Here is a 16585-nt window from a genome sequence, read left to right on the forward strand (position 1 = left end):
GGGCAACAGTATAAGGTCATGGGTAAGGCTTTTCAATCACCACATATACGCTTATTTGTAGTAGCTATCCTTTTAGCTGCCTGAAGTTAATTTAGATTGTTAAGAAAATGCACGGATACATGTGGCATCTGCAAAAAATCAGTCTCCTTTCTCATTGTGAGGTGATATATTTAGATTGTATTGTAGAAGTAATTGCTTTGCTGAAGTGAGCTTGTGTTGTGCCTCATATCATGATGAACCACTCAAAACAGTAAAACACAATATATATATTTGCACTTGATAAATATCAGATTCAGATAAGAACTAGAACCTGCAGATGAGTATGTAAGGAAAAGAAACCCACAAACTGTAGAACTGTGGGATACATGTATTTTTCCCCTTCACAGTCACTGAGAAATCAATGTTAAGAACTAAGCTGAGGCATCAAAGACCAACAGCCTATCTGACCTGCATAGAGCCCCACTGTGGGGTATAATGCAGCATTGTACACCAGTTACTTAAAGACCCATTCATGCAGACACTAAGTAAATGCATAGGACCGTAAGATGGGGGGTTTGGGGTAGGATACGATTTACAATACTGCCTCCAGCCTTTACGATTAAACAACTTACACACAAATGGAAATATATTCAGAGAGAAGAAAAAACATCAGATGAAAGTGTTTCTGATTAGAGAAATACAAACCAAAGGTTTTTATTTTTCATAGCCTCCTTTGTCTCTCCATAAAAATAGTGTTGCTCAAAATAAACTGTTAAAAGAAAAGGAAAAACAAAGTCATGTTTCAATGTAGTCCATGGAAAAGCCCCAGTATCAGACATTCATTTAGTTTCACTTCAATCCTCTCGTCTTTTTTTTTTTTCTCCAAAAGCAGAACGGTCAGCAAAGCCCTGTATCACTGCACCACGTCTGTTCCTTTGAAAAATTAGCATCGGAATGAGCCCTTGCAGAGACAAGTCAGGCAACTGCTGTAATGCATTACTAAATTAGCCCTAAACACTACACAAGCCATTAAGAAGCATGTCAAAACCTAAGGGAAAAGAAATAATACAAAATGCAACCAATAACAGAACAAAGTATTTGCAGCAACTGTTATTCGTCTGCACTTCATCTTTGCCAGTTGAACCAGTGGGGAATCATGTGCACACTTAATAAACATGTTAAGATACGCTACAACTAAGAAGCACTGGCACTGTCAAATAAACGCAGCTTAGCTCCAGCGAACAGAGGGTTAAACCTTAGCTGCAGAAATTCACTGCAGTCCAAAAGCATTTGGCTGATAGCTACTGAACAGCACATTCTATCTGTGCCATTACGTTGCTATCCTTTGACAAATGTTTCTATCTATCTAGATTTTGCCTGTGTGTCTTTTTAAGTTCCTAGTCTGGAAATACCATTTTATTGCATATAATATTTGGCACAGTAAAAACTGGAGCTTAAATCTGGGGCTGTACTTAGAAACTGGTGCCTGTATAAAGAGTTTTTTACTGCATCCTAAATATGGTCAAAAACAAACTAAATGCCTCTTTTCCTACAGGAGACAGTGCCACCTTCTATTATCAATCACAAAAGCAATTCAGTATCTTTGTCTTTTTTTAAATAGAAGTCACCAGTTATTAGAAAATAGTTTCAAATTACTTTCTTTTCTAATATAATCTGCATGTCTCACCACTGTCTGGTAGTTTCATTTATATATATTTGTATTTTTTCATATTTATATACTTATGTATAGGCATGTACAAGAAACAAAAAATGTCTCTGCTTTGCACTTCTGTACAAAAGAAAGTTACCGTTTTGTTCTTTGTGCATTCTATTGCATGGACTGGTGAGCAGGTGGAGAGGAGGGTTTAGGGCAGAGTCAGAGATAGATCCATAGGGAGCATTACTCAGATTTGGGTCTCTTGAACCTTTTCCTTGCCGTGAGTAGTCTTAATGACGTAGGGATCAGCAATGGTGCTGATGTGGCTGTGATGCTGTCTGACTGAGCGATGAAGAGAGTTGTTCTGGGTCCAGTGGGCTCCGTAGCCCCCTTGGCGGGATGAAGAGGAGGAGGACACATACCCAGGCTTAAAGGTGTTGCTGTTGTGTTCCACTAATGTAGGCAGTACCAACCCTGTGTCATCAGAGCCACTAGATCCGGAGGTGGGTGGTGGAACTGGAGGAACTTCCTCCTCCATCTGAATGATTTCTATGGTCCTGGCTGCTGCCACCGTGCTCCTCTGTTGATGCCGCTTACGCAACTTATAGAATGCTATCAACATGGCTGCTGCCAGCAAGGTAACAGCAACAAAACAGCCAATGATGATTTTGGTGGTTTTCATCACCTCATCCAGGCTGGGAGCTGGCCCAGTAGGGACTCTGGCAGTTGGTATTGACACCTGCCTTGGAGTCTGAGTGTTTTGGAACAGCACAGTAGGTGTGGAGATGAAGACGGGCTTAAAGACAGAGGGCGAGGCAGGGACAGTCGGCTTAGGTTTAGGGGTCTCTTCCACTGTGGGCTCCAAAATCTCCACTGTTACAGTGGTAAAATAGGACAGATTGGAAGTGTTGAGTTCGGCATTGCTGACATTTAGGTAGGCAGAGGCATTGGAGTTTCCTGCCATGTTGCTCACCATACAGGTGTAGACCCCTGTGTCTGATGGGAGAACATTGGAGAAGTTGAGTGTTCCATCATTAAGAACAGATATCCGTGGGTGAGCCGAGCCATGGGTCAGTACAGTCCCATTGGGGAGAAGCCATCGAACTGAGCTCATTGCAGCTGTGCGACACTTCAGTTCTGCCACCCTCGCTGCCGAGATGTTCAGATCTCTAGGAGCATCGAGTATGAATGGTGCTGAACACTGAAAGGTAGTCTGATCCACTTCCACCAGGTATCGTCCTCTCATGTGGGCCGGGGTGTGGCAGCGTCCACAGCAGGTGGAATTTGTGGGAATGTATTCTCTGAGCCACCAGGAGAGCCATACTACATCACAATCACATCGCCAAGGGTTGTGGTGCAGGTGTAGCTCCACCAGGTACTGTAGAGGGGTGAAGAGGTTATGGGGCAGGGATGACAGATTATTATGGGCTAAATTCAGCTCCACCAATGCTGTGATATCATCAAATGCATTCCTCTCAATAGTGGTGATGGCAGAGTTCATAATCCAGAGTTTACGTAAACTCTTGAGCCCATGGAAGGCCCCGGGCTTCAGTTCAGGGAAAACATTTTCTGATATTTCGAGCTCCTCCAATCCCACTAGTGGTGAAAGATGAGGAAACTCCCTCAGGTTGCACATCCCCAAGTTGAGGTACTTGAGGTTCTGAAGGCCCTCGAAAGCCCCATCAGAGATGTACTCCAACTTTCTCAGTTCTCCCAGGTCCAGTCTCATGAGGGACGGGACACGGTTGAAGGCATAAGAGGGGATGCTCTCAATGGGATTGTTTCTAAGCCACAGCTCTCTCAACTTTGACAGGTACTCAAAAGCTCCACTGGGTATGACCGTCAGTCTGTTGTCAAACAGCTCCAAGGTATTGAGGCTGGTCAGGCCATTGAAAGCCCCAACTTCAATCTGCCTGATGGCATTCCTGCCCAGCTGCAAAACCTCCAGGTGATGCAGGTGCCTGAAGGTATCTGCCTCTATGGTCTCTATGCTGTTTTCCATCAGGTTGAGGTACCTGGTGTTAAATGGTATGTTAGGAGGAACCCTAACCAGACCTCGGCGGGTACACACCACCTTGCTGAGCTGGTTAGTGCAGGAGCACACACCTGGACAGTTCTGTGGGTTAGCCGAGCCCATCGCTGGGCCTGTGGACTGGCACATACTGAGAGCAGGCACGATGAGGGAGAGCACGGCGAGCAGGGCTGCGTTCCAGGTAGGCTGCACACTAACCTGGCCCAAAGGACTCATGGTGTGGAGGGCTCATTATTCTGCATGGTGGGGGGAGACGGCACACACCAGAGGACAGACCACCCTAGCCTGGCTGGAGCAACTCAAGGCTCCCAAGTTCCATCGACAGTGCAGGGGGATGCTACATCAAAATAGATGTGACAGAAGGGGGGGTGGGTGGAGAGGGAGAGATTAATACAAGAGAAGTAGCAGGGAAAAACAGTGCAGCAATGTAAGAAAATGAACAGTATCAGTGACGTACCTCATTAGTTTGAAAGTGGTCCTTTTTGCCTCTTTACAAATGTTAAAAGCAACAGTCATGCATCACATTCATTTATAATTCCCTTCCATGGAAATACATGAAATAGATGTTTTCTTGTTTTCCCTTTCTGAAAAAGTGAGGTGGCCCTCTATTAGCCAAAGGTACAAAATGGCTCCTGGTATTAAAGACTGAGAGCAGCATGGAAAACACTCACAGGCAGAGGTAAGGCCAGGAAGGCTTGGCAGGTGCCTGGATCCCTTCTGCCCCCACTAACTGCCCCCCTGCCAGGCCGCAGACTCCAAAATGCAACTCCACTGTGGATAAATCACAATGATCCATAAAGCACTTAAACACGACAGAGGAGGAGAGAAGAAGTGACCAACTGAAATAAATAAAAATCCCCAGTTCTCTCGGCTGCTGATACATGTGTTGGCTTGTCCGCTGGTCGCCTGTTTGGTAGAGAGACCTCCCTCACTGTGACTTTGCCAAGGGCTAGTCGGTCGGTGATTAGCCCCGTTGTGACAGAGACTGAGAGACAGAAAAAGGCTAAAGAACTCCTGGCACAATCATCCCCCTCTCCTCTCCTCCTCTGTGTTCCTCTTGCTTCCTCCCAATGTTGGGCTGGCCCTGGTCAGAGCAGCTGCAGGCTGCCGTGTGCACAGTTAGCAGTAATCCGTCTATTCCTCCTGGGGGGAGGGGGGTTGGGGGTGGTGGGAGAGATGGTGGCGCTGGGTGGGGGGTGGAGAAGTGGATGCGCTGCACTGTTGGAGCTTCGCAAAAGGCTGTCGGAGGAGAGAGAGCACTCTTGTCCTCTTCTGCAATGAGAGAAAAGAGAGAGAATGACGCTGGGAGGATGTGTGTGGAAGTGGGCTCCGTATCTGTATCCATAAACAGAGAAAGGTATTGAGGATTCTTCTGTCCGCTCGCTGTTTGTCCCCTGGGCTGTCTCCTGCAGTGTTCTTCTGCTTGCTTATTTGTTAGTTTTTCTCCAGGGCTGAGGTAGTAAGTTGTGGCAGTTAGCCATGTGTGTGGCTGTCAGACTTGCAGCTGGCTGGTGGACTACTGCAGTAGACAGAGTAGAACAGAGAGAGAGAGGGAAAGAGACAGAAAGAGAGAGAAGGAGAGAGAGAACCACAGACAGATCAAGAGCAAGGGAAAGATAGAGTGCGCAAAGGAGAGAGTGTGAGAGAGAGAGAGAGATGGAGAGGAGGAGGCACACGAGCACTCAAACAGGCAGCCCACCGTCACAAAAGCAGCAGGAGCAGCATTCTAATCCACATCTCCTCTTCTTGTTTATTCTTCAATCTCTCTTTTCTCTATTCCCCCCCTCCGATGTGTGTCGGTGTTGCAGGCAGCTAAGATGCTCGCTCTGCCCCCTCCCTTTGTCCTTCAGTGGGAACGTGAATGTACTGCTGACGCACTCCTCTCAGCTGCTCAGCCAGCCTCAGAGCAGTGCATTGGTTTGATGCAGTGTTCCTGTGTATTAACACATTCAACCTCCCCTCCTCCCGTATCGCTCCTTCTCCCTCCCCTCACTGTAACTATCTTCTCTTTCTCTCTCTCTTTCTGTCCTTGTATCTCACGTGTTCTGTCCCTCGCCTTCTTTCTTTACTCTCACTTTCTAGATCACTTTACCTGTGCCGATCTTCCCCTCTCCTTCGCTGTCTGTCTCCATGCCTTCCCCCCCTAACTTGTCGTTAAAATTAAAAGCCTCCTGTTCCAAAGTATCATACAGAGACAAGAGGTCAGACTTTCTACTCCAAGTCCAGAGTGGTTTTGTGTTCTCTGTCTCGTGAGCGCAGCAGTGCGCCAGTGTTTTCCAGTGGAGATGCGGCTTGCTGCTATTCCTCACTTCTTGTAAGGCACATTTTGGTGAGTGTTCCCTCATACATTATTACCATAAAGGACAAACAGACAGAGTTGTTTCTTTTATTTGTTTTTTTCTCATTTTGTCAGCTGTGTAGAATGTATTAAGTGTGTGTGTGTGTGTGTGTGTGTGTGTGTGTGTGTGTGTGTGTGTATGTTTTGTTGGAGGTGACGGGTTGGGTCGGGGGGTCCGTGACATCATAGAGGACTGAAATGCTGACTCTGCTTCTCTGTGTCTGCTGGGCAGTCTTCTCTTCAGGGAGGAGAAAGATGAAAGAGCTTGCACACAGTTATCTCTTAGAAAGATGAGAGAGAAAGACAGAGAGATAGAGGAAAAGAGACTTACCGAGAGAGGGAGAGAGAGAGATTGGGCCGGGTAGGAGGAGATATATCCACGTCCTTGGTGAAATAGGGGAAAGGAGCCCATATAGAAGGAAGAGAGAAATGAGATAAATAGGGATAGAGAAGAAGAATGAGGGAGACAGATGAGGGAACGAACTGCATAGTAGTCTCCTCAGTGAAATGGCACAGAAAGGCGAAGAAAAAGAAGGATGAGGATTAGGGGTGAGGAGTAGGAGGGACGAGAGGAGTGTTGATAGTGTTGGATTAAGCATCATTTGAATGCAGGAGAAGGAGTCTCCCTCTCTGCCTTTGGTTAATGACCATATTCTCTCTCTCTCTCTCTCTCTCTCTCTCTCCCTCCTCTCTCCTGTCACATATATATTTGCTATTGGGGTCTATAGAAAAAAAAAAGAAAAAAAAAAACAAACAATACATGAGGACAATAATAAATGTGCCACCTGGAATAAATATAAAGATGTTATTGAAAAATTCATGTGCTGTGTCCACATTGGACTGTACAGAGGATGAAAAAGGATCAAGTGATACTGAAGATAAATTAAACAAATGGAATACCGTTTACAGAAGTAGAGCATGAGGACTAATGCATTTGTGATATTGTATGTGTATTATATTGGATTGTATGTATATCCTTTGTTTGTGTTTACACAGTATATAAATATGAATAAAATACTAAATAAATGATAATGCTCAGTATTATCAGGATATGTCTAGATAAGGTATATAATATTACCCTTCTCTATATGCATCTTACAATGCATTTTATGTGCAACATGTTAATTTTACTTCTGCTGCATTTATGTCACTAATCAAAAACAATTGCCTCTTCCTCGTCAGGAAACTGAAGCAACATGAACATGATATGCTTGGATGTAATATTTCTTCTCTTTTGACCTTCGGTGGACCAAATTGATTGACAGAATACATTCTCTTAATACACTTCTTAATACACTTGATACATTTATTTTATATTGCACATAATATGTGCCTCATGCCAGCATAACTTTACCTTGATGTTCATACTGACAGCAGATATTGGATGCTTTAAACTGCAAATGAGCAATAAACAGATGACAATGATGATGATTTAAAATTAATTATTTGATATTTTAATTATCAACACCAAATAATGAGGAGTGACCAGAACTGATGCTATTATCAAAACCACCATTTGTAATATATAAAAGGATTCTATGTGCATGAGGCAAATGTAAAATGAGGCAATACATTTGAATTTAAGAAGAATGCAGACTGTCCTTCACTGCCCTACAGTATTTAGTGAAAATACTGTGGAAATAATTGTGTGAGCAACAAAGGCAATGAATGAAACTTATATCTCACAGTTTGTTTTATGCATCAAAGAATGACTTTGAGAGGGATGAAATAACGGATGAAAAACAAAGGATGAATGAAAAAACTCACTAACATCTGTGTTTTGAGAAGTAACATGCCAGATAGGCTGGAAAAGCATTTGAAAAATGTGCCAAGTGCAGCTCGTGTACCTATTCTATTCCCATATGATGCTTTAGAGTGAGGAAAGGAAGAAAGAGTGAGAGAGGAACAGCAAGGTGGGGGGAAGAGGGGAGGGTGAAGGAGAGATAACTATTAGTTAAGGTGGCGCAGGCAGGTTTGGTCAGATAATTGATGGCCATGGTTGTAGCTGCTGTGTTAATGCTATTACAGGGGGCATGAGCATGGAAAGGTCAGTTAGCACACTGGATATATGACATTTCCTCCTGCTGTCTTTATGGCTGTCTCTCCTTCTCTTTACCTCTCTGTCTTTCTTTCTCTTTCCTTTCACTGTCTACAGGGGATCCATAGTTATTACTATCAGAGAGAGGAATATCAGCCACAGCTGCTGTAGTCCAGTTCTCCCTTTAAATATGTGAAATGGATTCAGGGTGAGAATTTATTGCCATCTGAAAATTAATATATAGTGTGTAGTAAATCATAAGGGTTTTATGGAATTACTCTGTGGTCTGATATAGAATCTTGTGTTACAGTCTGTCAATTCCACAACATTAATAATTCAAAAAGATTGGTCTTTCAAAATGCCAATATTATGAACTGGATGGGTTATCTGTTGAGCTAATCTCTGTGTTTGGGTCCTTCAAAGTAAACGATAAACGACAATAGTGGTCAACTGATTTGCCTGATTAAAATATGCCAGGAATCAGAAAGGCTGAATCCAAATGTCCGGACTTCAACACACTCGCAGACTTTGCGGGAGCATTCCTGGGAAGTCTGAGAGTGCTGAGGGCTATCCAAACCCACATTTCATCAAGACCACAAGGGGCCTCAAGTGGGCTTTCTGCAGACTTCCAGAGAGTTTGCCTGGGCTGCAGACTTCATCAGACTTTGCTTGAGAAATTACCCATAATTCTGCAGCAATAGCCTGAGTACTACTAATTATTATTAGCATATCAATAATAAAAATAACAACAACAACAACAATAATAATTATAAAAAAAATAATAATATGCTGTTAAATAATTACTGATTTTTTTCCCACTTTTGTTGTGATTTAGTGAAGTACTCACAGAATAATTGGCCTATAAGCTTAATAACATTGATTTGTTTATTATAATCTGCTAAACTAGACAAACAAAGGTTGTTTTTGTCTGTCTACAATGTGAAGGTCCTCAGTTGAAGATTTAATGTAAATAGAATATTAGCAGTGTTTAGCAGCTCATGTTAAAGGAAAATCTGACTGAGCATTCTGAGCAGATTTTTTGAGTATAGAGCAGCAGACCTGCACATATCAGAACCATTAAGAACCGTTTAGAAAAAACACTTTGAAAGGAGTTAAAGGGTCAGGAATTTCAGTTTATCTCCATGGAAACACTGGAGGTCTTAAGTCGATCTCAGAGTGCATGGTGGCCCAGCGCCCTCACAGACTTGATGACGTTGAACACGTCATGGTGCGTATGACTCAAGTCCGTGAGGGCTCAGGCCGCAGGTCCAGAAGGTGGACATTTGGATTCAGCCAAACTTTTTATAGATTTTTCTCCTAACACGTATGCACCATAGCGTTAATCTGTGATTTCTTTCATCAACAATAAATCACTGTAAAGCTTATCATAACTTATTATGCTGTATGCTTAGTTTTCCTCTTTGGCACATAATCGGTAGTATTAATGCAATCAATTGGTATTTAGCTGACCTTCCAAACTGCCAAAAGTATTACAAAAATGAAAACTCTGCATGTCTTCAAGGCAAAAAAGTTGAAGGAACGACAGAACTTCAAATATTGATGGTAGCTGAACAGATGGAAAAGGCAAAATGCTTTCAAGTGGCTTAAGTCCCAGTTGTCACCACGAAGAGCAACAGCAGTGGAAGCATTATCCTAACCATCTGAGCCAACTACAACCTTAGTTACCTGCAGCACTTGGTTGAATAGACTTAATCAGAGCAAATATAGATTCTGACGCTTTTTCTCAATTCCTTGTCAACCTGTTATCACATATTTGGTCTGGAAATGAGGAGTCAGCGGATCTAGGCTGATCCTTAGAGGATCACGATGGAAATAAGCCTGTGGGCTTTATTGTGTAATTTAATCCTCGACAGTTTGTAAGTGTATGTGATGACTGTCTTCAGGTGAAGCAGTATTATGTATATTTTACGATTGTCAAATAAATCTATCTATCTAGCCCTTGAATTGAGACTCTGTTTCTCTATCAATGAAACAGGCAGGCCATTTCCAGCTCCCTGAAACAGGAAAAATCACTGGGCCAAAACATTAGAGAATTAGAGAATGAGCCAAAGAGGGAAGTATTACAAGACATGCATGTCAGGCATAGCTCAGTACTGAGGGTGGTTGCATTCTTTGGATGGTTTGGGTCAATACGACACCAGGATGGAGGGGGCTGGTGCGAGACATTTGTAGGCCAAAAGCAGCATGGTGTAGTAAAATACAGTGGTTCGGGTCAATACTGTGCCCTACAAAGCTGCGTCAGGGTTAGAGGGGAAATTGAATGTTTCTGGAAGTAAAATCTACATGCTGATAAATGTGTGTGTGTGTGTGTGACCCAATTAGTCTGTGTTGGCTGCGACCATCAATGAAGGTGACTGTGCTATGACAATATGGCGCTAAGACGTGAACCAGTCGTCTCTAAGGAGGCTTTCACTTCATGCAGTAGGTTTGCTGCTCTTACAGTACATGGACCATAATTTACACACTCCACTACTTTACTGTGCCTTTGCTGAGCCCGGTCACTGTTACTGCTGACTGCTGAGGTCTGAATCAACGAGATGACCGGTTGCAGCTGTTCTTTGTGAAATGAGTGAGAGTTAAAAGCTGGAGACAGGCATTGCCAGCTGACCCTGTGGTCATGGGCCAAACACATATGCTCTTGAGCCTTAAGGGTCAAGACTCCCATAGGCCAAGACAAATAGCACTACTGCCAGCTGCTGAAGCTAGCATTAACACAGTCACATTACAATCTCCCACTCCTGCTAATGCGAAGGCAAAAACCACATCTACTGCTTAGTTACTGTTGGTGACTGTTTCACCAGTGCAGCTTCACCTCGTTCTGTAGTTAGAACTGACCGATCTAATTAGCTGCTAGCATTATCCATTACCTTGCCTTACTTTGCCTTGGTACTATTCAATGTCTCCTGGCCCCAGTGGATCCCTCACCACTCAGCCTGTGCTTAGTGTGGCTGGTCAGCAAAGTGCTGGAGCAGCATTTGGCCTGAGAATAGAGGAGTGGATGGTGAGAGAAAGGAGACCGGTGGAAGCAGATCGATGTGGCCTGTATTCATTAACCCTCGCTCACAGCTCCCTTCCCACCCCAATCACAACCCCGCCATTTTAGGATGGCAGAAGGTGATTTATTAGCTGTCCTGGCTCAGTCAGCACCATCGACCCACAGTCTGAGGAGAGTTGACTCACACCAGGATATACCGATTCCCTCACAGTGGGCTGAACTCACTGAGTGAGCCGACACCATTCAAAGAGGAATCATGCTGGAAATAGCAGGATGATCAACATATATTTATTCCTATTTGTAAACTTTGTCAGTTTACAGGATAAGGTGTTATGTTTATCACACTTGTGTCATCATACATACAAGTTGTGTAGTATACAAAAAAAATACAATGCAAACTCTTCATGCAAGAAAATTTTTTCCTAAGGTGGGTGTGAAGGTCTGGTGACAAGTGTTGCGAGATGACCCTGTGGTCATGGGTCAAACAAACATGCTATTAAGCTGCAAGGGTCAAGACTCCCAAAAGCCAAGATTGATAAAAGTACTACCAGCTGCTGAAGCTAGCAATACAACTGTAATGTTAGGATCACCCATTCTATTGAGTCCCTGTATATTGTAAGCTGGCAATTAGGTTCTGCAATTAACTTTTTTGGCACTGTTCATTGTGACATTCAGTTTGAACTGATTTGTATCCCAACAAACCAAAACACTGTGTTTCAGCTGAGTTATCTTTCTTCATTTCAGCACTAGGAGCTATCCACATTTGACCATGTTTCCTGTTTGTATGCTTCTCTCCTCACAATTTTTTTTTCCTGTACAGGCTCCTTCTACACCTCCAGACTCATTTGTATGTTCTGCTATAGACTGACACTTGTTTCACCATTATTACATTTATAATTTCACAACCCCTTAATGTTGAGGAAAAGTTGAAAGGCAGACATTATTATAGACAGGTTGGAAAATCATTTTAAGCCAAGATATTGCTGTTACAGTGTGATCAAAAGGTGGTGATGCTAATATTGTGTGTGATCACCATTATTTTCACTCAATGCATATTGCAAAATTGTAATTTGTTAGTGCTCATTCTGTTAATGTAGATGCATAACCTTTGAAAAATAAAGCAACTTACTGAAAAGCTTTGTAGCTTATTAATATGGGAGTGAAATTAACTTGTTATTTCTTTCATATATTTGCATCATTAGGCTGACACTGACACGTTCCTGCCTTTGCAATGTGTGGTGCAATGAGTTATTAAGTCTCAGTTCTAACTTTACATCCTCATGTACTGAGCAGGCACGTTTGTCCACATACCGGCTGATTCGGAAAAAAGCACAGGTCATGGTGTAACTTGCTTTGAGAATGACAGCTGAATCTGAACTTTTTCCATACCTCACAGCATCAATGTGTGACAAAGTGAAGCAAAGCGATTTGTTTTGCTGTTATTTGATCTTGAGGCTTACTGAAAACACCTAGCTAGACAGGCTCCCATTCCTCTGCTCGGCACTCAGGAACAGAATTATTATTAAGTGGTAAACAAGACCCACACACAACAAATGCTTTGTTTTCATCGGTCACATAATATAGAACATTAACAAATCATTTATTAACTGCTATTCTCTTACTCAGCTTTGACCCCGTGTGTGCTAGTAGTCCTGTGATTGGGTGGGCGTTTTGGTTTTTGCTCAAGCAGTTTCAAGCTTCACTTGGTATCCCCAGATGCAGTATCCTCTGCCTCATGTTTCTCCCTCCACAACCCCCCTTCAACTATCATGTGGCCCCCTAGGGAGGTGCGCCTCACGGTCTGAAAACCTCTGGGTTGGATAAACACAATTTGTAAAAGGAGACTGAACAAATATGTTATATATGTACATCAGTGACAGATCATGCCAAAAGTATTAAGTGAAAGTCAGACATAATGGGTTTTTGGCAATGCAGACGGGTGCATCTGTTAATTAAAGCCCATGTTGTGTCTCCATGTTGTTTTGCTAATCCTCCTCATACACTCTAACAGCTGACCATTCTGTTTCCCAAATCCATCGTCCAGAAGTCACCTCTTGTCAGACAAACAGCTCTTAATAGAAACAATGCAGCTCAATTGATTGTATTGATTTCACACGACTGAGAACACAGTAGGTATTTGGTAGTTGGGACACAAACGGCCAATGAATGAGGTCAGATCCTTAATCCCACTTCACTTACAGGGGAGGGAATCTGCACATTAAGATGATGACCAGCAGTCAGTGTTACCATCTTTGAAAAATCACTACACCAGTCATGGCATGCGTGTCATGGAACAATTGCTGTCCATTTGGAAAGAATAGCATAATTTTGGTTATTGGGCTAAAACACAATTGTTTCGTTACTTTCAATAAATATCATCAATAATATAGTCCATACTGCTATTGTACAGCATGATCCCTTTGTTTAAAATAAGTATTAGGTAATGCTAAGGATGTGAGGAATTGCTGATAACAGTGATTATGATGGTAAACACTATTAATCAGAGCTACACGCTTCTGTGGAAAATAAATAAATAATGCCCCCCACCACCACCACCAGGAAATTAAGCTTCAACAGGTTGCTGTATTTATCTATTTTTATTTTCACGTCTGGATGCACAAACCCAGTTAATTATATTTGTGTATCCCATTAGCGCCATGATTGATTTTGTGCGGTTGAAATAAAACATGGCCATCCTCACTTCCCATGTGATGTGGACAGAGCTCTCATTGTTTGCGCACTGATGACCTTCATCACATACTCATTTGTATTTCTGAGTGGGTGGGTGAGTGGGTGGGGGGGTAGTCTTTAAAACTGCTTGTCTATAGTCACTACAGAATACTGTATATACGTACATTTAGCTGTAGTACTCAGAGTCGAGAGGAAGGGATGAGGAAAGTGTTGCTCATTCACATTTTAAAATTCTAGTGAACCACGTTGGTTTCAATGCTTAAAGTAAAGACCGCAAGCCTGAACCCAAAGCTGTTGCTCACCATGCAGAACCAGGGAAATGAATTTATTTGGCATAAAATATTTGACAGTCCTATGTACTCCACTAGAAATATTTGCACTGATTTGAAGAAAGTAAAGTTGGCCCTGTCTTAAAGTATTTCAATGGCCAAAATAAAAAAAAAAGAAGAAAGACTACTTTTACAAATGAGTCATTGCAAGATTTTGCCAGCCTCTTTTTGTGACAAACGTACACTCAAGCATGCACACAGATACACAACCCACTATGCTGGAGATGTATGAAGGCAGTGTGTTGGATGGACTCCCTCACCTCTCATATGCAAATAACTTTTCTCCATGCAGCTCTGTGATTGGCTTGCTGTTATTAATATTCTGCCAGCGTGTGACTTCGTTAGCCCGGAGTTACTGTGCCAACAGGCAGCATTAAAAAGGGACTTTGTCAATGTTTGATGTCTCGTGAAGTGATGCTGTGTGTGTGTGTGTGTGTGTGAGAGAGAGAGAGAGAGACAGAGAGACAGAGAGAGAGAGAGTCTCTGGGTTTTTTTTTAAAGGAGATTCAAATTTGGGCAGTGGGAGACACTTTTCCCCGCTGACATCAGATTGAGGAGGACGTGGCTATCAGCTTCTGAATATGATTGTAATAAAATTCTCTGTATGAACACCCAGTTTGTGTTATCTCTGTGGAGTAGCCAAACACATGGCAGGCTCCATCCTGTCTCTCAAATCACAAGGTTTAAGTATTGGTTTGGCTTATGGACACTGTCAAGGCGTAATCTCAACCTATTGCTTTTCATCCATTTAAGCCTGGGCCACTGCCAAGTATGCCTCCGCTTCTAAACAACAAACATCTTAAGTTGAATCATACAATCTAAACTGAACCATGTATAGGGATGTGATGTGAAGTCTAAACTAGCTGTGACATATTTGCCTTTGGCCAGCCTTCAGTCACCCGTCGTCACACTAAGTCGCTCTGTCACTGCCGTATTTCAACAATGACGGCATGAGCAGTGTGTTCTCAACACAGATCATAGGGTTTGTCATGACAAGTGTACAAGGGCCTCCCTGCTGTGTGTGTATGTAGGTGTGTGCGTGTGTGTGTGTGTGTGTGTGTGTGTGAAGATACAGTAAATCCCCCAAACTGGAGCTGGTGACCCTCTGTAATACATTTCCTTTGGCAGAGCAGTTCTGGATATCCCCCCAGGTGCCCCAGGGTTTCGTAGAGAGAAAAGTGTAGGGCAGCATTTTCTAAATTGAAGTCAATACCAATCGGCCATTTATCTACAAGCACCCTGATGCTAAGGGCATCTAAAGGCACATGTGCACAAACACACATACACACGCACACACACACACACGACTGAGTTTTCATTCCAGGAGCAGAATAAATGATTTACAGCCAGCAATAATCTTAAAATGAAACTCATTTTCTTAATCCTAACTCATTCAAATACTGCCCATTCTCTGAAAGAATCCTATTGTATGCGGGTTTGTTTGTATCAAGCTCCCAGGGCCAAGTTTCTTAGGAAAGGGATTGTTTCTTAGGAAACAAGAGGATTTAACAATACAGAAACTAATTACTCCTCTTCACCCTTGAATTGCACAGTCTATTGGAAATACAGCAATAAAAGGGCACATTATGCACACAGCATCAGTCAGCTTTCATACATCTTTGTATTCCATACATCCTGAAGATGTTGAGTCATCATGATGGAGCTCTCTCTCTCTCTGTCTCTCTCTCTTTCTCTCTCTCTCTCTCTCTCTGATTTTAGTAGGTTATATTAGACAGTTTATGATGCAATTGGTTTACCTAGTCTGACTAATCTGGATTTTTGACCACATAATGTCTCCGTATATAACAATACACAATAACATCAGTGATGTGCCGTCTTTGTCTTGAGCAAAGGTTTGTAATGAAATTTTGAAAAATTGACTGATTGAATAGAGCAACTGATTAGGGAGCTCTTGTGTGGTTTTTCAAAAAAAAAAAAAAAAAAAAAGAAAAAAACACAATGTGCTTTGAATTTAATTTACTCCAAAAGGTAAGCACAGATAAGACTGCTTCATGGTTTCCCATTCATAGCAGGTTAAAATGAAAGAATGGATGAATAACTTTAATTACAAAAACATCCTATCTCTCTATCCTATCTGTCTTCATTTTGCTCAAACTCAAACAAAAGTGTTCCAGTTTGTGCCTTACACTGAACACTAATAGTATTGCAAAAAGCTAACACTGGTTATTGTTGAGAAGAAGAGGGATTTTAATTACCAATAAAGAGAATACGTTTTGAAATGTACTCATTGTTAATTCGTGTTTGCTTATTTTGCTGCGTAGACGGCAACATTTTTGGGTAACACTTTACAATAAGTTACACAAAATTGTGATGAGTGAGAAACGAATCAGTAACAACCTGATAACTGATGAATTGCTATGTAGCGGATAATGATGAGTTGCAAGAGAACAGACTGGGTGATACTGTATTAATGAATCATTAGGTAATGATTAGTTCATAATTATCTATGAGTTGACATACTGACCACTTTCTTCATGAGTTGTT

The 16585-nt window shown here is 42.2% G+C and overlaps 1 protein-coding gene across 20 annotated transcripts in view; it reads right to left on the bottom strand.

Annotated features, from left to right (window-relative positions):
- Positions 1 to 661: 661 nt before the first annotated feature.
- lrrc4.2 (leucine rich repeat containing 4.2) overlaps positions 662 to 16585 on the bottom strand; it is a 52159-nt gene continuing 36235 nt past the window's right edge. For 7 of the 20 annotated variants that reach the window (XM_042410667.1, XM_042410668.1, XM_042410662.1 and 4 more), the window contains one exon: positions 662 to 6728. In XM_042410667.1, coding sequence (XP_042266601.1) covers positions 1884 to 3884 — 2001 coding nt within the window. In that variant the 5' untranslated portion in view covers positions 3885 to 6728 and the 3' untranslated portion in view covers positions 662 to 1883. The remainder of the gene's footprint in view (positions 6729 to 16585) is intronic. The other 13 variants (XM_042410673.1, XM_042410672.1, XM_042410671.1 and 10 more) reach the window with 9 other exon arrangements.

Source organism: Thunnus maccoyii, chromosome 5, assembly GCF_910596095.1.
Source record: "Thunnus maccoyii chromosome 5, fThuMac1.1, whole genome shotgun sequence".
NCBI lineage: Eukaryota > Metazoa > Chordata > Actinopteri > Scombriformes > Scombridae > Thunnus > Thunnus maccoyii.